This window comes from Phyllostomus hastatus, unplaced genomic scaffold, assembly GCF_019186645.2.
Source record: "Phyllostomus hastatus isolate PE091 unplaced genomic scaffold, TTU_PhHast_1.1 phas_contig_34, whole genome shotgun sequence".
In the NCBI taxonomy this organism is placed as follows: Eukaryota; Metazoa; Chordata; class Mammalia; order Chiroptera; family Phyllostomidae; genus Phyllostomus; species Phyllostomus hastatus.
The window spans coordinates 34,350,276-34,375,859 of NW_025333857.1; the positions used below are offsets into that span (position 1 = coordinate 34,350,276).

Below are 25,584 nucleotides of genomic sequence, written 5' to 3' on the forward strand. Positions count from 1 at the left end.
AGTGCCTTTGATCTTGCAGTTCCCTCTGCCTGCAAAGCTCTTCCACAAATGTCTATGTGGCTGACTCCCAGTCTTCCTCCAGGCTTCAGGAGAGGCCTTTTCTGCCCCCCTCTCTACAACAGGAACCACCTCCACCTTCCCCTCTGTCCCCCTCATGCTACTTCATTATTCTTCATTGCATTTGTTATATATTAATTGGTTCATAGTAAATAAATAACCTCACCCAAACAGAGGTCTGGATTTTTCCTTAAGCTGCTAGGAGATGATCTCCAGGCCCCTGGGATGACCTGCATGATAGAAGGGTCTTTGTCTGGAGGCTTGGGCACTAGAAAGTCTAACAATGTGATCTATGGTGGGGGCTTTGGGCCACGCCGCATAGGTTCTGACTTCCAGAGGAACAGGAGACTCAAGGTATTGACCAACCTCTCAAGGGGCTGGAGGCTAAAAGACAGCTAAGAATGTGATCGAGCCCAGAAAACGCCAGATGCCAAAGGCTCAGGTGAGCTCTCCTGATTGGCCTAGTACATGCGCACTGTCGTACACCATGTTCAGGGGAAGGTAATGCTGCTGTGACACCGAAGGGAGAGGCAACCGGAAGCTTCCTCTTTCGACCCATCTAAAACTGTACCCTGTGCATCTCTTCCTTTTTCTGGTTCTAATTTGTATCATTTCCCTGTAATAAACCATATCCATGAGTGTAATAGCCTTTAGCAGGTTCTGTGAGTGCTTCTAGCAAACTATCAAATCTGGGAAGGATTTTGAACATACCCCAAACTTACAATTGGTGTCAGAAGTGAAGGCAGTCTTCTGAGAACTGTTCCCTTAGAACTTGCTGATGAGCTAACTCTGGGTAATTGGATTATTGTCTTTCTCCCACCTCCTTTCCAATTAGTCTGTCAGCCTCACAAGGTGGTTCACTGCTATATACCTCAAGCACAGAACTGTATCTTCTTATATATAGAATCAGCACAATAAATATTTATTGAATTGACTAATTAATCCAAGAAGATAAAACAATTCACTTTCAAGGGACAAAATTTGCATTAAATTTTGCAGCAATAAATGCTAGAAGACAATAAAATGCTATTTATGACGTTTCAAGAAAAAAATAAAAAATGTTTACTCAAGAATTTTATATTCCACCAATGTTTGTTCCTAGGTGAAAATGCAAAAACAAAAAAAAATCATATTCAAAGATACAAGATTGCAAAAGGATAGCAATTATATACCTTTCTCAGATCTGTAAAGAAGACACTTTTCTAAGACATCTACCACTGAACACTGAAGAATAAGCCAAACACAAAGAGAAGATTAAAATAATGATAATAATAACAATTAATAGTGCTTGCTATATGCTGGACACTCTGCTAGGTGCTCATTAAAATTCATTTAAATCTTTTTGTGCAAACCAATGGTGTAGCTACTATTATTGTTTCCCATTGCCAGTGAGGAAGGCAAGACAGAGAGAAGCCAACAAATCCTGGTGGGGCCAGGATTTGAACCCCAGCATTCTCGCTCCAAATATCAAACTCTGAGCCTTAACACAACACGGCCTTTAATAAACCTCAAAACATAATCATAAAAGTTAAGTGATTAATCTACGTACTTACTTCACTTATTATTACAAAATTGAACACTAAAAAAAAGAGTTTTTATTTCAAATGATACAGCCCAGAATCCCAGAAAAAATTAATAAAGATTTTTTAAAAAGTAGAGAATGCATCTTTAAAGCAGAGGTACTAAATTCATCATCTGTAAAGAAAAATGAAAACTGTCTTAAGTTTGACATTATAAATTACATAAATATAGGTTTAAAATGTTGTTTTTAAAGATGTGTGATGTAACCAACCACTCCTAAAATATTTAAAAGAATACCTAGGCCCGGGCTGGGGAGTGCAGTTGGTCAGGGAGTCATCCCCATATGCCAAGGTCATGGGCTTCATCCCCGGTCAGGACACACACAGGGAGCAGTCAGCGCATACATGGATGGGCGGGACGACAAATCAGCCTCTCTCTCCCTCTGTTTCCCTCTCTCTCTAAATGAATAAATAAATTTAAAAAAAAAAACCTAAAAGAACATCTAGCTTTGATCTGAATCAAACTTCCATGAAAACCATCTAAAAATGCTAGGTTGCTGGCAGGGCAGGAGTTTCAGGCAGAAGAATCAGCCCCTCGGCCCAGGACACCTGAAACATGGGGACCACCCTGTCCTGCCTGTCTCCTGCCTTGACCCCCAAAGGAGCAGAAAAGACTCATAAAAACAAATCCCTTGGAGTTCCAGTCCAAATGGTGACATAAGTGAACTGCCTCCCGTGGACATACTAATTGTATAGCTACACACAGAACAATTTCCTCAGAGAAATTCAGACAATAGCTGAGCGACACCTACACAGCAGGTGAATGAGGAAATACTCACAAACACGGGGTGACTGCCATCCTCTCCAGAGACTAGGAAGCCAGCAGTGCCTCCTCCACCTTCTCCCTGTAACACACTGCCTGTAGCCAAATTGCCAGTGTCACCCCAGAAGGCACTCAAACACACATCTGTGCCCCAGTTTTTGCCTTTGGGATGGACCCTCAGTCTTCTGGCTTGGAGAGCCAAGAGGACTTGCATTCACAAGTTCCACAGGACTGTGGCAAACGAAGAAGCGGTTGTTAGTGTGCAGGATCCTACAGTTATATATCCAGATCAAGCACAGAGGGAACGTTGAAAACACTCATCTCGCAGTTTCTCCCGGGAAGGGGCTTCACTATGTACTTTTCCTGCTGCTGTCTGAGGGCCCAAGTTCCAATCAACATGCATGTAGGTGCTGACCGTGACCTTCCCCTTTTTTGTTCTGGAACACCCTCAACTAAGGGGGGCACCAGGAACAAAGAAGATAGTTTGGACTGTCACAAAGCTTTGCGAGCCAAGAGCTCAGGCCAGGCTGATTGACAAGGTTCCTCTCCTCCATGAGATCATCTAACAAGATGAGGAGAGGCAGCTGCTTTATCTAATGCGTAGAAACCAACTTACCTGAAGAAAGTTGTGATGTTTATTCTCTGTTTGCTTACCCGCTACCCCAGTCCATTCTCCAACCTTCATAATGCCCAGCAAGTGCCACCGTTAATTCAAATTTAAATCAATCGCTTTCAAACCCTTTTCAAACTCTTCACAAATGGCATTGCCGTCAGTGCGCACACACTTGCACATAACGCTCAAACCATAACTGAGAAACAAGTTTCACAAAACAATAATTATCCCTACCATGTGTGACTTTCTATTATACTTAACCCTGTTTCTATTTTCTTTCTTTAACGTGTAAATCACAAGCAACTAATCTGATTTTATGACTCACTATTGGACTAACCTGCAGTTGAAAAACATCGGTTTAAAGGAGAAATAAGCCATTGTATGTAAGAAAAGGTATTTATCATTGTCTGCACAGGGAAATGCAAATTAAAACCATGAGATACCACTGCATACAATATTCATGTTTAGCGATAAAAAAAACTCTTTATGCACACAATGACATAGGTAAATCTCAAAAACATGTTGGGCAGAAGAAGTCAGACACAAAAAGGTGTATATGCTGTGATTCTATTTACAACAAGTTCAAGAACAGGTAAAAAATAATCCACAGTAACAGCAATCAGTATCACGACAGGTTTGCCCAGAAAGAGGCGTGAGAAAACTTCCTGGGGTGATGGAAACGTTCTCCATCTCGATCTAGATGAGAGTTCTATGAGTATATGCATTTGTCAAAATTCATTAGTGTGTATGTTTAAGATTTTTGCATTTGACTCTATGTAAATTATATATCACTAAAGGAATATTAGTGTTTTTAAGAAGGTAAGTAAGATTTGGCCAGCAAAGAGAAGGTTGAGAAAGAGATTCCAGGCAGGAGGGGCAGCACAGTAAAGGCAAAAGGAGGATGTGTGAGGAAAGAATGTCTTGAGTTCCATCTGCAGAGACAGAGGGCACTTGTATGCCCCATTTGGAAGTCTGGACATTGATAGGTGCAGTGGAAACCCTTTGGTTGGCTGGAAAAATGACATTATTATCATCAAATTTACACATCTGATAAACGAGGTTGGTATCAATGTGTGAGATGGTGATAAGGCATGAGGGAGGCCCACTGGGTGTCTTGAATATGTGTTTGTGAAGAGGGTAGGCAGGGTGGGTTTGGGGAAAGATGAGCGGTTTCCTGTAGCTGAAGCACAGGATATATAGTGAGGGGGTAGAGGTGCCTAGTCTAAAATGCTGGGTCACAATTGTGAAGGTCTTATATGCCGTGGGAAGAAGTTTGACATTATTCCAACTGAATGAATGAGAAGGAGCCTGAGAACGGGCAATAGCAAAGCACTTCCTGTGTCAGACTGTTGCTAGTTACTTAGCATGAATCATCTTAATCTACCTGAGAGTCACCAGGAGGTAGGTATTGTTTATTAGTCCTGCTGTACAGATGAGGAAACCGAAAGACTAAGTAAACTTCCTAAGGCCACACAACCAGTAGCCATCACAATTAGGATTCAAATCCAGACCAATTTGGTTTTAACTATCTGCTCCTTCCAAAATACCTCACTGTCACTTTTTTTAAGAACATAAAAGCATGTGACAATTCTAAAACATATGGTTTCATCCAAATTGCATGCAGGAGTTAGGGGGACCAATATGAACGTTACTGTAATAATCCAGGTGAGCAGCAATGACACTGGAGATGGTAAGAATGATCACGTTCTGAATATAGTTTGTAGGGAGGGCTGAGAGGACTTGTGAATAAACTGGATATGAAGTAAAATAAACAGGAAGAATCAAGGATGATTCCAAAAATTTTGGCCTTAGCAACCAAAAGGATACGTGGCATTAACATCAATCAGTTGCCTCTCGCATGCCCCCAAATGGGGACCTGGCCCAAAACCCAGGCATGTGCCCTGACTGGGAATCAAACCCTCGACGCTTTTGGTTCACAGGCCAGCACTCAATCCACTGAGCCACACCAGCCAGGACATGTGGATAAAGTTAAAATAAGAATCTCTAAGTGGTAAGATAATGGGTGACTTGTACTTGCTTTTGGGTTCTTCACTGAATTTTTTGGCTTTTTTATGGTGAGCACTGGATTGTTCTTCCAAATATTATAATAGTATTTTCAAAGGATGTTAGAAGAAATTCATTTTACTTATAAAATCTGAAAGTGAGTATGTTCTCTGACATAGAAAGTGTAACAATGAAACCTTAATGCTTGTCTTCAGTTTCACAGGAAGAGCTGAAATATGTACGTACTGACATGAAGTTTAAACATTATAAATTACTCGCTCTCAGGTTATGCCCGGACCAGATGCTCTTTTTCTGACGATACTTGTTGAGCCTGAGCCTGTCTGCAACTAGGTGCACACGTGTGTTATGCAGGTGAGTTTACATGGGTGTGTGTGTGTGTGCCGTCTGTATTAGGACCTAGCGGGTGCCTTCTGCACCAGTGCTATGAAACTCCACTGGGGGGAAAAAGAAATTGGGACACTGCCTGATTCCACAGTGTTAAATGAAAATAACATTCAGAGTGGAGTTAATCTGATTGCACAGGATCTATTTTCCCCCTTGCTGCAAATCAGAGCAGTTTTCAGCTAACAAGGATGGGTGCCCTACTTGAATGGGCAGCAGGCACTGCTGCTAGTCAGAGCGGCACTTAGCATGGCACTGCCATCATTACATCCCCAGGTTCAAGGCAATGAAACTCCAGGAGTGGCAAAGTCAAATCAGTTCAATTGTCTGATTGTTCATACTCATAAAGTGGGGAAGCTGGCAGGGGTCCGGCATAAAACTTAGAGTTGTGCAGTGGAGCTCCTTTAAGGTAATTCATTGCCCTCTGCAGAAGCTTAAATCAGAAGGGCCAGCATGGTCACAGTAAATGCAGCTCCCCACACTGCTTGAGAGCAATATCGCAGATAGCCGGCTGCTATGCCAGATGTCAAAGGTGCACTAAAAGCACTTGTGTTTGATCTGCCCCATTCCCGAGAAGTACAATGGATGGGCCTTTAAGCACTGCCATAAAAAAAAAGATTGTGATTAATGAAGCAGCACAACTTAATAAACCAAGTTGACTCCCGCTTCCTTCTCCTAGGCATTTTCACTGTCCACAAAGCAGTTCTTTCACTTAGCAGCAGGGACATGTAAAATGTTAATCATCAATCTGTGGCCCATTAAAGAAGTTGCTTTCCCTTTCTCAACTTGAAAACCAAGGGGGAAAGATAATAGGTTTGGTTAACAGAGCCATTCACATAATGGTGATGTGCAGAGGAGAGCTTTGATAGAGTCAGCGTGGGAGCCCTGAGCACTAATCCATCCTGCTCTCGGGACCACAAGTTCAAATCCTAGCTGGGGCTGGGAGGCTCAGGATGGAGGCTGGGTGAGGGTCTTGAACCGGCTGAACCAGGGGGAGGTTACTTTACCTGAGGGGTCCAAAATAAGATGAGAAGGCATGGAAGCTTTCTGTGTCAGAAGAGAGGGACAGGTGCTGTTGGTGCTGCCTGATCTTACCCAGCCTTTTTCCCAGAAAAAAGGGAACAAAGCAGCTTTCCCAGGTAGGCAAGTGGCCTTGAGGGGAGCCCCAGGCAGTAGAAGCCTCCCTCCCCCAGAAACCAACAGAGTTACTAGCTAATTCTCCAAAACCCAATGAAACACTTCTCCGCAGGGGGTCAAAACAAAAGTACTTACTGAGAGATACATAATTTAAAATTTTGCTCGTGCTTTAGAAGTTGCTTTCAGCAGAGGCAGAAGTCAGGGACACACGGATCGGGCACGTGGCCCACAAATGTTTGATAAGGTCCATCAGTGAATATCAGTAGGCAAAGAAAATCTACTGCAAGGCAGTGTCAGGTTAGGACATTTTCCATGGTCAGGAAAGTTGATGCCAAAATTAAGAACAGTTCTCACTGCATCTCTTTTCACTGTTTCAGGTAAATTCTTGATTTAGTCTTGCCTTGATTAAAAGAAAGAAGTGTAAGTGTAAATTGTACCATGACCAGAGCAAGTATGAGGAGTCCACTCCTAGATCAAGTGTGTGCCTGATGACCCCAACGCAGGGAGGGCCAACGGTCCACGGCACTTGGAGAAACCGTCTTGTGGGCTGAAATATTGTTTCCCTGCTAGAACCTTTAATCTTCAGCTTTCATTGCTTCCTCTAAAAATTAAATGGGGGCAAGACCACTTTCTGTCTTTTAAAATCAAGCATACCTACATTTTTCTAGTGGTTTTCCTCCACACGCTTCTCCTAAATTACAAGTTCAGACCTTTAGGTTCAGTGAAAATTAGTGTCTTTCTAACCCACGTGGTCCCCTTGGCCTGAGGGAAATCCACCAGGTCCAAAAATGCAACTGCCTACTTCTCAGACCAGGACATGCTGGTCAGAAAAAAATAAAAGATGCCAACAGCATTGAAAAGTAGACTATGGCCAAAGAACTATTTGGAAGTTTATACTGGGGTAATGATTTTCACTGTTTTACGAGAATTCTTGGAGCAAGAACATAATTTATGAGAGAGCTATGATGAGTCATAATAATAAAAGTGGGCTTCCTTTCTCTCCCCACAGCTCACCTAAATCCATTAGATGGTTATCAAGGAATAGACATAGGTCAAATGAGCCTAAACACTGTCTTCAACACTTTTTATTCATCACAGTGATCATTTCATTCTCCAACCTTCAGTCTCCAACTTCCACTTTGCAGAGCAAACACAGCAGTCGGTCTGAAACACTTGAAACACTCCTGTCAAATCAAACCTTACTCCTGTTCCCCAGCAAGCCCTCTGCTAGAAATGCCCTTCCCCATCCTTTGTTCCAAAGTCTGCTCATTCCCTATGGCTCAGTGCTGCCTTGAGTCCCTCTGGGAAACCTCCCTTCGCTATGCACATTAAGTACCCACAACAGAGCTTCTGCACCTCCTGACCTGTGTGGCTCGGTTGGGCATCGTCCTGCAAAGTGAAAAGTCACTGGTACAATTCCAAGCCAGGCCACATGCCCAGGTTGTGGGTTCAGTCTCCAGTTGGGGGTGTGTGAGAGGCAACCAAGTAATGTTTCTCTCTCACATCAATGTCTCTCTCCCTCTTTCTCCCTCCCTTCCCCCTCTCTAAAAATAAATAAAATCTTTTAAAAAAGTGAAAAAGAAGAACCTCTGCATGTACCTTCTGCACACACCTCCTTATACTCTAGCAATTGATTTGGGTCCATGTGCCCCTTAGTACAGACCTAGTAGGGCACCTCACCTCAGTATACAGTAAAACCTGTCACTGTTGGCTGTTCCAGACTTCCTGTACGGGGCAGGGGAGGTGAGGGGGCTATCTGATCAAACAGGTGGATGAGGGATCATTTCTTGCTTATATACTAAGGACATTGTTTTTATATAAGTTTTATATTATAGATCAATAAAATAACAGCACTTGCCAAAACATACTTAACATAATATTGAGAAAAATTTCATCAGCCACATCATAGGCAATGATAATGCTAATGGTGATATAAAGTGAATTTGGAATGGGTTGATGGTAGGAGCAATTAAAGTCCTTCCCCAAGCCCCTGGAGCCACCTGCACTAGTTGTAATCACTCAACAAACTGTAAGTTCCTTACGGGCTGGTCCTACATCATGTTCTGATAGACTTCTAAAACCAAGCAGCTTATACTCAATGGATGATTAATAAGTGTTCTCTGAATTAATGAATTAATTAGCCCAGAATTTATTATGTTTAGAACAGTTCCTCACCTCCCTAGCTTGATGATAAAACTTAAGTTCTTAAAATTATTGCACATGAAACTCTTTTAACAAATTTACCCAGTCTACCTATCCTCATCACTTGCCACCTCCTACCTTATCCCTTCAATATGTGTGTAGGAACTAGCCACACAACTAACCTCCTGTCCCAAACATCTCTCCCAGCTGCTGTTTCCTCCACCAGGTGAATTCCTTCTCACCATTCTCTATGAAACCTTCCCTTCTCTCTTGAGAAAGGGAATTCTTTCTTCTGTAAACTTCAAAAGCATTTTTGCAAATGCCTCAATTGTGGCTTTTGGGCCAATGAGGTTGTTTTACATGTCTGTCATCCCAGGACCTGTGAGTACCCACCTTGCTAATCTCAGCACTGTGCCTAGCAAATGCTAGGCACTTAATGAATCTTAGATAAATCAATACATCAGTGACTGAACCAATAAAGAAATTGGGCAGCCACTGGACGGGGTGCGGTTACGAAAGGTCACATGTTCTGTCTAGTCTGCCTATGCTCTGCCACAGTTCTTAGGGGACTTAAAGGGAGCAGATCATAAATTTTCATAATAGTCCTCCAGAAATGTCTTCAATTGTAAATTTGGATAAATTGAAATATTTCATTAAAATCTTTCAACTCCTCCAACCACTTCCTTTCAAGAAATAATCCAAGATGACTCTTAAAAATCATTTCCAAGTTTATGTAACCAAGCTTTAAAGTTGGAGTACCCTTTAATGTCTTCTACTTTGTGGAAAAGGTGCATAACTCCCTTCATAAAATTTAGTCAATTCCCATCTCTTGTGTATATCCATGTTGCCGTCCTCCATCTTAGCTCTTGCCATGATGGAAATTTACAGTGAGCATGGCCATTCAGTGTAGGAAATGAACTAACATTCTCCACAGGACCCTCAGTTGTATAGTGTATTAATAGGCTCCTTGTGTAAATTTCTATTCTTACCTCCTTGCTTATATGCCTGCTAGCTGGTTGTACGCAATTCAGAAACGAGGGCAGGAAATGTTTGATTTCACGTGATGCTTGGACAGATAGTGAGGGGGGGGAAATGCATGGGGGTCAAGCAGTGAAAGGAAAGTTACAATGGACATTTTTTGTAGCTGTCATCAAATTAACAGTGATCAATAAAGACAACTCTCATTCCAGCAGATTTTAACATCATAAATAAATTACAAGAAAATAAGAGAATATACCTGATGTCTGTCCAGTGAGAGATATAGAGAGTCAGTCAAAAGTATACCATATCCCAAATAAGGAGAACTTTTTATTAAAGATTTCTATAGAAAGAAAAAAACCCACTCTCCAAAGCCATACCAAAGAATACTCTTCCATCTTTCAGACCTACAATCAAATGAGGAACTGGACCAGAGTAGATAATCCTTAATTTAACAGAGATTGCTAGTTGTTCATAAAACTCCTTTCTCTCTTTCTTGGACACATTGCTAGATTCCATGTCCCAGCTTCTTTGGCACATAGGCATGCGCTTGTTATTAATGGTGTTCCAGCAACGGTCCATAAACAGGAATGCCACTTCTAAGGCCGGCCCATAACCTTCCCATGTGTTCTCCTCCCCTCATATTTCTTTCCCCTCCTGGCGATGGGGCTGCAGATCCCAAAGGGCAACCTTAGTACCTGTCTGTCACATTGGGCAGAACCACCATCAGCCAGGGCCACAGAAAGACTGTTGTGTAGAGCAAAGAACCCAACCAGTCACCCCAGACTGTCCTAGACTGCAGAGTAAGCAAGAAGTAAATGTCTAGTATTTCAAGTCATCACATTTTGGTGTCTATTCATTGTTGTTGTCCAGCCTCCCCTAATAAAGGACCCTTTCAATTCTGGCATTCTAGGCTCAATGTCATGAACTATTAGTCCTTTATTTGAAAAGAGAAGCATTGTGGGAAGTGAAGAAGGTATAAGGGGGCTAAATGGTAATGGGAAAAATACAATTAAAATTTTTTTTAAAAAAAGAGAACCAAATGGGGGAGGCTGTGCATGTGTGGGGGCAGGTAGTATAGAGAAAATCCCTATATATTCTGTTCAATTTTACTGTAAACCTCAAATTGCTCTAAAAGTAATTTCTTTAAAAAGGAAAAAAGCAGATCCAGCTCCAGCAATTGTGGACTGGAAATTGTTTTGGTTATTAAATACAATTATCTTAAATAATAATTATTAATAATTCTCAGTGTGCCTATTGTGTGTCTTACCCTGTTCTAAGTGCTCTCTGTGCATTATCTCTAACTTGAAGAATAACCCTGCTTCGTGAACATTAGGTTACAGAAATGAATTCACTCTACCACACTCAGGTGCAAGAAATGGCACATTACCTTATTTTTCTAAATCTAGATAGAGGTCTGCTCTCTTTAAAATGACAACAGAGTCCATCTCAGTAATATTTTCAATCATAAAACATTTAAGAACAAAGGTTGTTCACTGAGCACTTAGAAACAGGGAAGGGCTCCTAAACTTTAGGCCACTGGGCCGTGGTCCCAAGCCTATGTGATCCCCTCAAAGGCAGGAACTTCCATTTGATCCATGACCAGCACAGATGTGTATTTCTCCCTGTGACTTCTCAGGCCATAGCTCTTAGTCAGTTCTCATGATATCCATCAACTAGCCCTTAACAAGCTCTGTACCTCTTACACAAAACATCATCTTCTTCTCTGTCTCCAGGAATGAATCTCACTTCTCTTTTCCAGGGTAGGCTTCCTTTCCCCCATCAATGCCAAGGTCCAGCACCCATCAATTTCCCACAATTCTTCATGGGCCTTGCAATTTCTGCAGTAAGTCATTAGCATCCTGAGACAAAGGCACCCACCTACATTCTTGGGATGGAGAACAACAAGAACAAACACATGTCAATATGTAAACAAACTATCCTGCCATATTCAGATGATAAACTGGGTTCAGAGAGGTTAAACAGGTTGTCCAAGGTCACAAACTATCTAGTAGCAGAACTTCAATTCAAACCAAAATCCCTGTAGCTCCAAGGAATAATGAATTTTCTACTGTTCCAGATAGGCCTCTCTGGGAAACTTCAAGGCAAGTCACAGGCCTAAGAAGGGTTTTGGTGACAATAGGATAGAATCATAAATCTTCTTAAATGACATGAAATATGTAACACAGTCACTGAAATCCAAGTCTTACAGTCTTTTCATTTGAATCTTCAATGTTCACCCAAAGTTGATATTCAAATAACTACTTTCCATTTATATAAACACACATTACACATGTATACATACAAATAAGCAAAGAAAATTATTAAAATCATTAATTGGCATTCATATTTTACAACTAGAATTCTGAAATCACATATCTTGTGAATTAGCCTCACTGAAAAGCATAGACAATTAAATCTCATTTGACTATCTCAATGACAGCTTATAAAAACTTCCAAGTTACAATTTTAGTCACAGAAACATCTACATAGTTTTTAGGGAAACAGAGAATTTTAATACAAGAGGATATTATTTACCTTAATACACAAATTCAGTCATTATTAAGATAAATGCTGGTCACTTAGCAGCTGAGTTCTAGTCCCTCCTCTGACAATAGTTATATTAACTTTGGATGAAGCACATCTATTTGGATGTCATTGCTTTCAGCTATCCTTTCAGCTCACAGATTTTCTAGTTCTATGTTTTTGGGGGAAAATAGTACCTTACGTGTAAAATTAATTTTTTCTTAGTCCACATTTTCAGTCAGTGTAGTATAAAGAGATGTAACAGCAATAGGAAATCAGAGAAAGAAAAATTTAGGAAGGAAGGAAGGAAAAGAAGAGAAAAGAAAAAAGAGAAGAGAAGAGAAAAGAAAAAAGAAAGAAAAGAAAAGAAGAAAAGAGAAAAGAAAAGAAAAGAGAAGAGAAGAGAAGAAAAGAAAAGAAAAAAGAAAAGAAAAGAAAAGAAAAGAAAAGAAAAGAAAAGAAAAGAAAAGAAAAGAAAAGAAAGGAGAAAAGGAGAATGGGACAGAGGGACAGAGGGAGGAAGGACAGAAGAGAAAAATATCTTCTCATATGGTCCATATTTCTCAAGGGTGACCTAAGCATCACTTGAAATTCTGTTGCTTCCTTTGGAGTCAGTCTGGAGTACTGTACTTTGGGTATTCCACTCACACAGGCAGGCCCATCCCACTGGAGAAGATGGGATGAAACAGGACGTCTTAGCCTGACACCATTAAATATTTGATTTATCTCACTCCCTTTGTTCTGATTCCATGCACTTCAAGCAACCCTCTGATTACAATCCAGCTTCCATGTCCTCCAAGGACACAGTGTAATGGTCAGGCTGATAAATTTTTGTAGTTTGCATAGATTCTACTTTTCAATATAAATTGGTAAACTGGAAGGTCACTAGATGCTATTAAATAGCTAGTTGTGTTGAACAACAAATATCTAATCATCTAGGAAGGCAACAGAAAGAGGGTGGATATGCAAGTGGAGGCAGAAAAAATCACTGGCAGATACCATGCCAGAAGCCTAAGAACTCACTCATCATCTTACACTCACTTTGTGACAGTGTCAAGAGGGAGTGGCTCCACCATGGGCTCACGGTCTATAAATGGCCATTAACTGTGCAGGAGAGATTTCCTTGACACTGACAGATGCAGAGAGGATACAAGGTAACATGGTACATATGCCAGTTTGGATTTTCTCATCTCATGGCCTGTTAGAACCTAATTTTCAAATTTGCATTTCAAACCATGATAGGGATTCATGCTCTAATGATTTTAAGTTTGCTGCCCTGGTTGGTGTAGCTCAGTGGACTGAGCACTGGCCTGTGAACCAAAGGGTTGTGGCTTCGATTCTAAGTCAGGGCACATGCCTGGGTTACAGGCCATGTCCCCAGAAGGGACATAAGAGAGGCAACCACACATTGATGTTTCTCTCTTTCTCCCTCCCATCCCCTCTGTCTAAAACTAAATACAACTTTTAAAACTAAATAAAAATTTTATTAATTTTTTAAATTTTAAAATATATTTTATTAATTATGCTATTACAGTTGTCTTATTTTTCTCCCTTTTTTTCCCCTCCACCCTGCAACACCCCTCCCACTAGCATTCTCCCACTTTAGTTCATGTACATGGGTCATGCATATAAGTTCTTTGGCTTCTCCATTTCCCACAGTATTCTTAATGCCCCCCTATTTTGTACCTACCATTTATGCTTCTTATTCCCTGTACATTTTCCCCCATTCTTCCCCCTCCTCTTCCCCTCCCCCTCCCTGCTGATAACTCTCCATGTGATCTCCATTTCTGTGATTCTGTTCTTGTTCTAGTTGTTTGCTTAGTTTGTTTTCATTTTTTGTTTTTGCTTTTGTTTTAGGTTCAGTCATTGCTTTTGTTTTAGGTTCAGTCATTGATAGTTGTTTTACAACTTTTGTCATTTTACTGTTCATAGCTTTAATCTTCTTTTTCTTAGATAAGTCCTTTTAACATTTTATATGATAAGGACTTGGTGATGATGAACTGCTTTAACTTGACCTTATCTGGGAAGCACTTTATCTGCCCTTCTATTATAAATGATAGCTTAGCTGGATAGAGTCATCTTGGATATAGGTACTTGCTTTTCATGACTTCAAATGCTTCTTTCTAGCCCCTTCTTTTCTGCAAGTTTTCTTTTGAGAAATCAGCTGATAGTCTTATGGGCACTCCTTTATAGGTGACTGTCTCCTTTTCTCTTGCTGCTTTTAAGATTCTCTCCTTATCTTTAATTTTGGCTAGTGTAATTAAGATGTTCCTTGGTGTGTGCTTCCTTGGGTCCAACTTGTTTGGGACTCTCTGAGCTTCCTGGACTTCCTGGAAGCCTATTCCTTTGCCAGACTGGGGAAGTTCTTCATTATTTTTTCAAGTAAGTTTTCAGTTTCTTGTTCTTCCTTTTCTCCTGGCACCCCTATGATTCGGATGTTGGAACATTTAAAAGTGTCCTGGAGGTTCCTAAGCCTCTCCTCGTTTTTTTCAATTCTTGTTTCTTCATTCTGTTCTGGTTGAATGTTTCCTTCTTCCTTCTGTTTCAAACCATTAATTTAAGTCCTGGTTTCCTTCCCATCACTGTTGGTTCCCTGTAGATTTTTCTTTATTTCCCATAATGCAACCTTCATTGCTACCTGGGTCTTTTTTAGAATGAAATTATATGTAGTACATATTTATCCCCAGATAAATGAGTGCTCAATACGTGTTACCTATAATAATAGTATAAGTTATCATTATAATCATTATTGCTAATGAAGTACCCAGTGAGTTCCCGGAGCATCTTGATAACCAGTGTTTTGAACTCTGCATCTGATAAGTTAGCTAATCTCTTTGTCACTTAGTTGTAGCTTTTCTGGAGCTTTGAACTGTTCTTTCATTTGGGTCATATTTTTTTTGTTTCTGAGAGCCTGTATGTAGTAAGGAGCGGAGCCTTAGGCATTCACGAGAGCAGGGCAACCCACGTGGCTATGTGGTGGTGCTTCTATGTGGGGGCTGGGTCCACGAGGGAGAAATGTTACTTGCTCAGCTCTTGGCTGACTTTCAGTCACTTCCCCCACTACCCACAAGAAAATTGGACCCTTCTCATGCTGACTCTGGTGGGTGGGCTTGTGTACATTCTAGGACCCAGTGTGTCTCTCCAAAGAACTCTCCTGTGAGGCTGGGAGTTTCTCCTACCACCACAACCCCCATAGATTTTTTGAGTCAGAGGTTTTGAGGCTTTATTCCCCAGTGTTGGAACCCTGGTCTGTGGGGTCTATCTTGCTCCCTAGTTGTTCTTCCCGGTTTGTCAGCACATAAATGTCAGACTGCCTACTCTGCCAGCCACCACCTCACCTGGCCCACCAGCCACTGCCTTCCTGTGAGTCCTCTCCACCCCAGCTGCCTGTCTCCACCCCTCCTACCAGTCTGGATGACTATTTCTTCTTTACCTCCTTAGTTGTTGGACTTCCATACAGTTCGACTTTCTAGCAGTTCTAGTTATTTTCTGTTTTTAAATTTTTTGTTGTCCTTCTTTTGGTTGTGTGAGGAGGCAAAGTGTATCTACCTATGCCTCCATCTTGACCAGAAGTCTAAAAAAATTTTAAATTTGCTACTGGCTAGGCTCTACATTACTGATTTGATCAAGCTTTAAATCCCAGTTCCTCCTTAGGTAGCTGACTCAATCAAGCCACTTAACTTATAAGCAGCATTTTTAAATCTTTGTAATGGTCCTAATACATGTAGCCCATCAGGTTAATGTTCAGATGAATGAAATTATATGTAGCACATATTTATCCCTAGAATAAATGAGTGCTCAATATGTGTTACCTTTAATAATAGTATAAAAGTTATCATTATAATCATTATTGCTGTTGGGCAATGATGGGTCAGCATATTGTAAATTCCTATTTGTCTTAGAGACCTTTGAAGACAGAACTAAATTTTGTCTAATAAGTCTAACCTTAGTTTAAGGACATAACACATAGTAAGGCTCAATAAGTATTTCTTGAATAAGATATACAATGAATAGTTGTACAAAACTAAGGACTACACCACTCTTCCTACCCGGTCCCCCAAAAGGTCTCCTGAAGTCCTTTAACAGTAGGCAAACATCCAATCTCATGAAGCCCAGGCTATGTTTGTTTTGTTTTGTTTTGTTTTGTTTAATCTTTGTTATATTTTTCCATTACCATTTAGTCCTCTTACACCACCCCCCACAGCAATCACCACACTATTGTCCATGTCCATGATTTCTTTTTCCTTTTTGCTCAATCCTTCCACCCTCTAAGCTCCCCCACTAGCTGTCATCTGCTCTCCATCTATGAGTCTGTCTCTGTTTTGCTTGTTAGTTCAGTTTGTTCATTAGATTCCACATATGAGTGAATCATATGGCATTTGTCTTTCTCTGACTGGCTTATTTCTCCTAGCATAATGTTCTCCAGATCCATCCATACTGTTGCAAAGGGTAAAATTTTCTCCTTTTTTTATGAGCAAGTAGAATTCCACCCTGTAAATGACCCATAGTTGTTTTATCCACTCATCCATTGATGTACACTTGGGCTACTTCCATATTTTGGCAATTGTACATAACTCTGCAATAAACATAGGAGTGTTTTGGTTCTTTCAAATTAGTGTCTTAGGTTCCTTCAGATATATTCCCAAAAGTGGAATCACTGGGTCTGAAGGTAGATCCATTTTTAATTTTTTGAGGTATCTCCATACTGCTTTCCTCAGTGGCTGCACCAATCTACACTCCCACCAATAGTGCAAAAGGATTCCCCTTTTTCCACATCCTCACCAACACTTGTTGTTTGTTGGTTTATTAATGATAGCCATTCTGACAGGTATAAGATGGTACCTCATTATGGGTTTTATTTGCATTTCTCTGATGAGTAGTGATATTGAGCATCTTTTCAGATGTCTATTGGCCATCAGTATGTCCTCTTTGGACAAGTGTCTATTCAGGTCCTTTGCCTATTTTTTAATTGGGTTATTTTGGGTTTTTGGCATTCAGTTTTGTAAGTACTTTGTAAATTCTGGATATCAACCCCTTATCAGGTCTACTGGTGAATATGTTCTCACATTTTGTGGTTGTCTTTTTATTTTGTTGATGAGTTCCTTTGCTGTGCAAACTTTTTAGTTTGATGAAGTCCCATTTGTTTATTTTTTCTTTTGTTTCCCTTGCCTGGAGAGATATACTTGATTTAAAAAAAAGTTGTTACAAGCAATGTCCAAAATTTTGCTGCTTGTTTTATTCTAGGATTTTTATTATTTCAGGTTTAACATTGAAGTCTTTGATCCATTTTGAATTTATTATTGTGTGTGGTATAAGGTGGTCTGGTTTCACTTTTCTGCATGTATCTTTCCAATTTTTCCAGCACCATTTATTGAATAAACTATCTTTAGCCCATTGTATATGCTTGCTTCCGCTGTCAAATATTAATTGACTATAAATGTGTGGGTTTATTTCTGGACTCTCTATTCTGTTCCATTGATCTATGTGTCTGTTTCTAAGCCAGTCCCAGGCTGTTTTGATTACTGTGGCCTTGTAGTATAGTTTAATATTAGGTAATAATGATTCCTCCAACTTTGTTCTCTCTCAGGATCACTGTTGCTATGCAGGACCTTTTGTCATTCCATAAAAATTTTTGAAATATTTGTTCTAGTTCTGTGAAATATGTCATTGCAATCTTGATAGGAACTGTGTTGGGATAAATTCCTAGAAACATACAATCTTCCAAAAATAAATCAGGAAGAATCAAAGAAGCTGAACAGATAGATTATACCTAATGAAATTGAAGCATAATCAAAAAACTCCCAACAAACAAAGCCTTGAACCAGATGCCTTCACAGGTGAATTTTACCAAACACTCTGAGAAGAACTAACACCTCTTCTTCTCAAACTATTTCATAAAATTCAAGAGAAAGGAAGGCTCCCAAACTCATTGTTTGAGGCCAGCATTATCCTAATTCTAAAACCAGATAAAGACACCACAAAGAAAGAAATTATAGGTCACTATCACTCATGAACATAGATGCTAAAATCCTCAAAAAAATATTAGCAAACTGAATATAGCAATACATCAAGAAGATCACACACCATGATCAAGTGGGATTTATTCTGGGAATGCAAGGAAGGCACAAGTTTTGCAAATCAATAAATGTGATTCACCACATAAACAAAATGAAGGATAAAAACCACATGATCATATCAATGAATGCAGAAAAAGCTCTTGATAAAATCCAGCACCTGTTTATAAAAACTCTCAGCAAAGTGGAAATAGAGGGAACCTAATTAAACATAATAAAGGCTATATATGACAGATCCACTGCCAACATCATACTCAACAGGCAAAAACTACAAGTGTTCCCCTAAGATCATGAACAAGACAGGGATATCCACTTTCACCTCTCTTATTCAGCATAGTACTGGAAGTCCTGGCCACAGCAATACAAGAAGAAGAAATAAAAGGCATCCAAATAGAATGGAAGAAATAAAACTGTCCTTATTTATAGATGACATGATACTATATAGTGAACCCCAAAGATTTTACCAAGAAACTACTACAACTGATAAATGAATTCATCAAAGTAACAGGATACAAGATTTTTGGAAATCAGTTGCATTTTTATATGCCAATAACAAACTGACAGAAAAGAAAATTAAGAAAACAATCACATTTACAATTGCTTCAAAAAGAATAAAGTACCCAGGAATAAATTTAGCCAAGAATGTAGAAGACCTATACTTGGAAAATTATAAGACACTGGTGAAATAAATTGAAGAATATACAAATAAATGGAAGAACATATGTGTTCATGGATAGGAAAAATTAACATAATTAAAGTATCCACACTACCCATGTTTGTTTTTATCAGCAACAATCATGTGATCTTCCAGAACACACCACTCTCTACTCCCTGGGGAAAATAATCCACCACTCCTGCCACCACCTGTGATGCTCTGTCCTCACCCACAGCAGGTGATGGCACCTTACTCCTTCTCCTCTCCACTGCTGTTACCGGCGTCTCTGCTCCCCAACTCCCCACCTACAAAATTTCAGGGGTGAGTAGGGAATTCTAAAACCTGGCAACACACTGCAACAGTTTTCTAGGGCCTTCATGAAGTGGCACAGACTAGGTAACTTAAATAAGACAGATTTATTTCCTCACAGTTCTGGAGTCTGGGAGTCCAAGATCAAGGTGTTGGCATGTCTGGTTTCTTCTGAGGCATCTTTCTTTGCCTTGCAGCCCCCTTCTTTCTATGTCTTTCACATCATTTTCTATCTCTATGTGAGTGTGTCCTACTCACCTCCTCTCTTAAGGAGATCGGTCCTACTTGATCAGGGCCCACCTTACTGACCTCATTTAACCTTAATCATCTTTAAAGACCTGATCTTCAAATATGGCAATATTCTGAGGTACTGGGAGTTCGTATTTCAACACATTAATTACAGGAAAACACAATTCAATCCATAACACACACTAAGAGTTTCTTTTGGTAACTAAGCCATGCCTAGTTTCTGTGACCTCTTACTTGGTGAACAACAGGATACAGAAAAAAATGATTCACTAGAAGCCAAAGTGTAACCACATGATGCCATGATGATTCCCCAAGCCCCTCAATGAGGAAATCCTTAGGTCCACATTTGGACAGTCACTAGTCTACCATAATACATAATACAATGACCTTATGAGTATTTTAGGGAATAAAATTTCTAAAGGTTCACAGTGAAAAAATAATCACTAGGGAAAAATAATTCTAAAGGCAGTTAGTTGCTGACTTGGCCAGGTGGCTCAGTTGGTTAGAGCATTGTTCGGTACAGCAGAAGTTTGCAGGTTTGATCACTGGTCAGAGCACATACCTTGGTTGCAGGTTCAGTCCCCAATCAGGGTGGCTACGGGAAGCAACCTATAGATGTTCATCTCACATTGATATTTCTCTCTCTCTCTCTCTCTCTTCCTTCCTCTCTCTCTAAAATTAGTAAACATATGCTCATGTGAGGATTAATGAAAGTAATAATAATAAATAAGTAAAGGAAGTTAGTTGCTGAAAAATGCTGACAAGCCATAAGCCAAAATTTTCTCATTACTAATTATTTTGTCAGCCATATACTGACAAAATTTAACTCGCCATTATCATTGTTGTAAAACATCAAGCTTTACGTGCATCAGGGCTCTAAACCTGCTCTCTCTTCATACCCCAAAGTGTCACCAATGATGGCACAGGCTTTGGGCTTTACTGCTTGTGGAAAACTTTCTTTGGGCAGAAGATTGGCAAAAGAAATTAGCTGAGAAAACCTAAGTCCATCAAAAAACAAAATAAATAGGAAACACCGTGAAATGGTGAATGTCCTGATTTTGAACTATTTAATTAAGTTTCAAAACAGAAAGGGAGATATGAGCTTATTCCCCTGGGAAAGGGAGAAATAGCAGAAACTACTTCTGTGTTTATACTGAGACAGGTCCACTGAGCATCCTCTGTAAACATTAAATAAAGATCACATAGTATCAAAAATGAAAACCCTTATTATTTATTGAACTGGATCCCATACTCACAAGAAGCCTCTTACATGAGATTCTCAAAGGAGTTTATAAATGCTCTCTTATTATTGTTCACCTTTATTTGAAAAGGTAAGTATCTCATCTCCATTTCAGAATTAGGGATTAAAAGAAAGGTTAAATGAATTATATAACATTATACCAACATCTGCTGACAATAGAGATGACATTTGTTATCCCTTGAGAACTAAGAATCTCTCTTTGAAAACAAGGCAACTTAACTAATTATTTTTAGGAGGGAATTTCACAAAAAATATATTTTATCTGTATATCATGTTCTAAAAAGAAAAGTCAAAATTAATAACTGTGCTAAATAACAAACCAGTGTGGTTTTCAGAACCCCTTCTATTCTGTGTATCCACCCGTGTGGCTGGAGATTTGAAATGCTATTTAAGTCTTATTTTCCTTCAGAAGCTAGCCTCTATGGAATAAAATGCTGTTAAGGAAAAAAATCTTTTCTGTCATTTGACTTTAACTTATGATAAATTAGCTGCAACTAGTTTCTTAGAAAATTGCCCAAGAAATGACTACAGAAAATTAAATATGAAGACTTCAAAGAGGCAAACACACAGCCTTCAAATTCCGACCTCAGAGAGTAATCCGCCCCTTCTCATGCTTTGGAGAGATGTGAGTAAAGAAATTGTACGAGAGAATGGCAATTAACCATCTTTCAAATGACTTTTCTATCAATCTTCTTTTCAAAGGGTAATAAAGTGATGATTATTTCTAGGCAGTTTCTGGGAAGTTATCATCTCATTTCAACAGTCACCAGTAAGAGGGACTGTACTGTGGTATTATCGCCCTGACGATAAGGGCAGGAACTGGTACAGAATTCAATAGACAAGGTATAGGTTGTTAAAAGCTATTTCCTGGAAAATTAAAAGAAAGAGAGATCAAAAGAACTGTGTTGGGTCTTAAGGAACTGGTGATCATTCCCTTCTAGATTAAAAATGCAAATCTGATTTATCACCTAGTGAATAAAATTTGTCAGATGAAGATTTTATTATTTCAGCAAATGACTGAAAGCTTAGGTGCCGTGCTTTGTGCTGGTTGCTGGTGACTGATGGGGAAAGACAAGCCACGGTGGGGGCAGCTATGTCATGACTTGAAGAACCTGGGTGATCGATCTCATCTAAAGCAAGAGCCACCAAAATAGGAAAAAAAAAGGAAAACTTGAATAAATGGTTTGGGGGAAAGTATTAGTCATCAAGTACTTTTTTTTACAAAACCCGAGAAAATAATAGCAGGGCAAGACACACCCAAAATTGTATCTGATCTCATTCCCTAGAGCTGTCAGAGCTTTAACATGCCGTGGGGCCGAAGTCACTCAGGAATGCACAGCCTGTGCACAGGATGCCTTCAGAAAACGCTCTGAGACCTGGCTGCTTCTCTGGTCCCCAGGTTCAGGTCCCATCTGAAATAATGGGCTTTGTGCACATGCAAGGAGCATACAGTCCATCTTTCTTCAGTGGTTCCGAAAACCACTTCCTTTATCTTCTTATTTGCCCTAATTCTCTTATCCCAGTCTGAAATTACAGTCCACTGGCAGACAGGGTATGATACACATTCAGATTCAAAATTTGCCCAGAGGTCAAATTTTTTAGCACTAACCAGAAATTCAAACTTGGAAGAGAGAAGGAGGAGGAGGAAGAGGTGGTAGAGGAGAAAGAGGGGGAGGGGAGAAGGAAGTAGAGGAGGAGAAAGGGCAGGGTAAGAGGAAGAAGAAGATAAGAAGGGAAGGAAGGAAGATATAAACCTTTGGCGGCAAAGAAGTGTTATGTTTATTGCATCCTCATCACTCACATGATACAGATAAGGCAACTATCTGTTGAAAAAAACTGACCAAATAAATGAATGAATACACCACCCTTTTATGGTCATGAGTCACTTCAAATCAAGATTATCACTTCGGTATTTGCATGCAAGCATTCCCACAGTGAGCTTTGACCAGGAGTTCATCTTTTTCAATGTTATTCTGGTGATTTTTCTCTAAAAAGGAAAGAAAGAAAAAATCACAGCACAGAAATTTGAAATCAAAATGTCTTTATTTTCAAGTTCCATTCCAGGTAACAAATAGTTGACCATTGAATTAACACCCTTTACTTGGACCCTTGGACAGGCAAGCTGCCTCTTTCCACAGCTGAACACAGAACCAGACTCAGGACGGATAGATCCCTATTGATCTGCAGAGTAGGATACAGCAGTCAAGCCCTGAAAAGAGCATTCACATTTTATCCTCACTGCCAATCAAAGAGATCACCCAATCTCCTACCTTCCGCCATCCCTAAAACCAAATAAAAGGGGTACAAATTAGCCCTTGTGCAAATCACACAAGAATCAGATATGATCCTTGGCAAACTAAATCCTTGGCTTTACACCCCCTGTGCCTGGGCAACGTTTCCCCTGAAGTATAAGCTAAGAGTGCAGAAGTGTTGATTTAAAAAGCAAACCAGCTAATGTAAGGTGAGGTGTAAGATAAAGGTGGATTTTTTCAAACCAAGGATGTTTGTTGCTGATAGACTGGAACACTCTATGAAAAGGAAAAGGAGGTGCTCCTGCTTGCATGAAAAGCGCAAAGGTCAGGCAACCCTGACAGTGTGAAAGGGAAATGACTGATCCCCAAAATGTAGTGTAAGGTACAGCTCCCAGGGACCCTTCCCTCTGGCCTCCAGAATGATTACAGGTTCTCAGGTTGTACTTAAAATAGACAGTGCATTCATTAAGCCACTGGAACTCTGTACTGGAATGAAGCAATCACCTGCAAAGCAGGTCTCAATCAGAAACCCATCTTTCCCCAGTGGATCTGACAGAGAGTAAGTTAACCTACAAAATTATATACGCAGCTTTAGAAAAGAGAATATCCCTGAGCTTAAGGGGAGGGAAAACAGTTCTTAATAATTTCTAGTTTTGCATATTCTTGTTTCCCTTTTTTTAAAAAAAAGATGCAAGGGCATTTGTTTTAGCTTTCTCTTTTCCTTTCTTTCACAGAAAAGTGAAATGCCCAAGTATCAGACAATTCACTGACAATACCTCCAACCCATTCAGATTTCACCAGAATACTAAATTTTTACTGGCTAGTTTGTGCAGGAGTGTGCTTCCATCTGTGAAAATACTCCCTTATTGCTGTTATTCAAAGCCTCGTGCTACTAGAAAGGAGAGAGGAGGATGTCAAGTGACCTCTTTATGTACATATATATATATAAACAAATACACCATGTGGGTAAGGTGGTGAACAGCAGTGGGGGTTAGAGTCAGCATACATAGTGAGAAAATAAATTAAATTCCTCTCCCTGATTCTCCAGTGCCAACATTTTGCTCCAAGGGATCTAAGAGACCAGCTGAAGCAATGAGGTATAAAGAAGCAGTATTCCCAGCTGACTCCTCCAAGTGTCTTCCTGTGGAACAGATGACATGCACATACAAAGCGCCCTGGACCCAGACCAGCATCCAGGAGAACCCATTCTTCATATACAAAAGAGGTCTTCAGGTGAGGGCAGGCATGATGCTCAGGAGGCATGTCCCAAGGAGGCTCACAGGTAAGGCCATCCTGACAGAGCTCTGACGTAATCCATGCTACATCAGTGTAGTTAGTTCCTGGAAGGGAGGGCAGGGACAGTCATCGTCTTACTTCTCCCCTTTTCACAATCGAGTGAAGTCTTCTGGAGGATTACCACCCCTTTCCCTTGCTGGAGGGCCATCACCCGGTTCTGCTTTGATTTCGAGTCCAGGGGTGGAATTTATCCTTCCAGGGGAATAATCATTCCTTTTTAAATCTGCAAGGAAGATAATTAAGATGGTTTATGTGGACCCTCAAAAACATAGTGCTCACACAGATAAACTGAAATTTAAGTTTTTCCAAGTCCTCAGAGAGCACACTGCTTCCTCAGGTCATCCCTATATGAAACTCAAACCCTCAACCCTGTCCAAACCACCTGCCCCATGCCCATGTGGGACTCTAACGCCCCAATGCTGATTTAGGCTTGTGCTCTCCTGGGCCAGGGAGGGAAGGTGTGCTTGCTTGAGCCAATACACAATGCCCTATAAGGGACAACCTGGCCAGAGTTAAGTGAGGCCAACCTGTGAATGGGGCATCTCACGGGTGAATGATGGGCAGGGACAAGGAGTTCATCCCAGATGGTGATCTCAAGATCTGAGTAGTCAGCCTTCTGCAACAAAGCTGTACGTGGGTTTGGCACTGCCTACGAAGGCTTCATCCAGTTATTGGATCCTATGCTTCCTAAAGCATCCTTCTTCTGTTTGAAAAGGAAAGTATCAAAAGAAAACATCAATAAGGGGAATCTTCAGGGAGAAGTGTATGGAGAAAAATGGGCTTAAATGCTTGGATACCATCTTGTGCTATATTAATTAAATCTATTAACCTTAAACATATATTCTGTGTATTTTCAATGTTAAAATTACCTGCACATAAAAAAAATTCAAATTATACTTTAGTAATAACAGACAGGTCCTGAACATGCCATAAATTACTTCAATCTTCACACCAGCTTTGAGACCAGTGCCATTATGCCAGGCTCTGGATGAGGAAGGAACCCGAGACTCAAGTCACAGCCCAGTAAGAAAAACTGAGATGTGGGTTCAGACTATCTGACTCTGGATCCCATGTTCTTACACACTGTCCTAAACTGCCCCTCTTTAAAGGTAGACAATAGATAGATGATAGATAAATAGAACAGATAGATAAAACACTAACAAGCAAAAAAGAAAAACCACCCCATTCCTGTTTTCCAGACTAAACTTTATTTTATTCAAATAACCAATGACTAACTGAGGATGTTTCCTATTTCCACTTAAATGTGTTCATGTTTTGAAAGGAAC

At 40.1% G+C, this 25,584-nt stretch overlaps 1 protein-coding gene and 1 long non-coding RNA gene across 7 annotated transcripts in view; one reads left to right on the forward strand and one right to left on the reverse strand.

Moving 5' to 3' along the window:
• The first annotated feature begins 300 nt into the window (after nucleotides 1–300).
• On the forward strand, nucleotides 301–24,169 carry LOC123819835. The gene is made up of 3 exons (XR_006785861.1): nucleotides 301–499; nucleotides 5,303–5,389; nucleotides 24,051–24,169. It is a non-coding gene; the product is annotated as an uncharacterized LOC123819835 (long non-coding RNA).
• A 209-nt stretch (nucleotides 24,170–24,378) lies between these two features.
• Nucleotides 24,379–25,584, reverse strand: part of TRPM6 (transient receptor potential cation channel subfamily M member 6) — a 154,802-nt gene continuing 153,596 nt past the window's right edge. For all 6 annotated transcript variants that reach the window (XM_045840455.1, XM_045840457.1, XM_045840459.1 and 3 more), the window contains one exon: nucleotides 24,379–24,521. In XM_045840455.1, coding sequence (XP_045696411.1) covers nucleotides 24,388–24,521 — 134 coding nt within the window. In that variant the 3' untranslated portion in view covers nucleotides 24,379–24,387. The remainder of the gene's footprint in view (nucleotides 24,522–25,584) is intronic.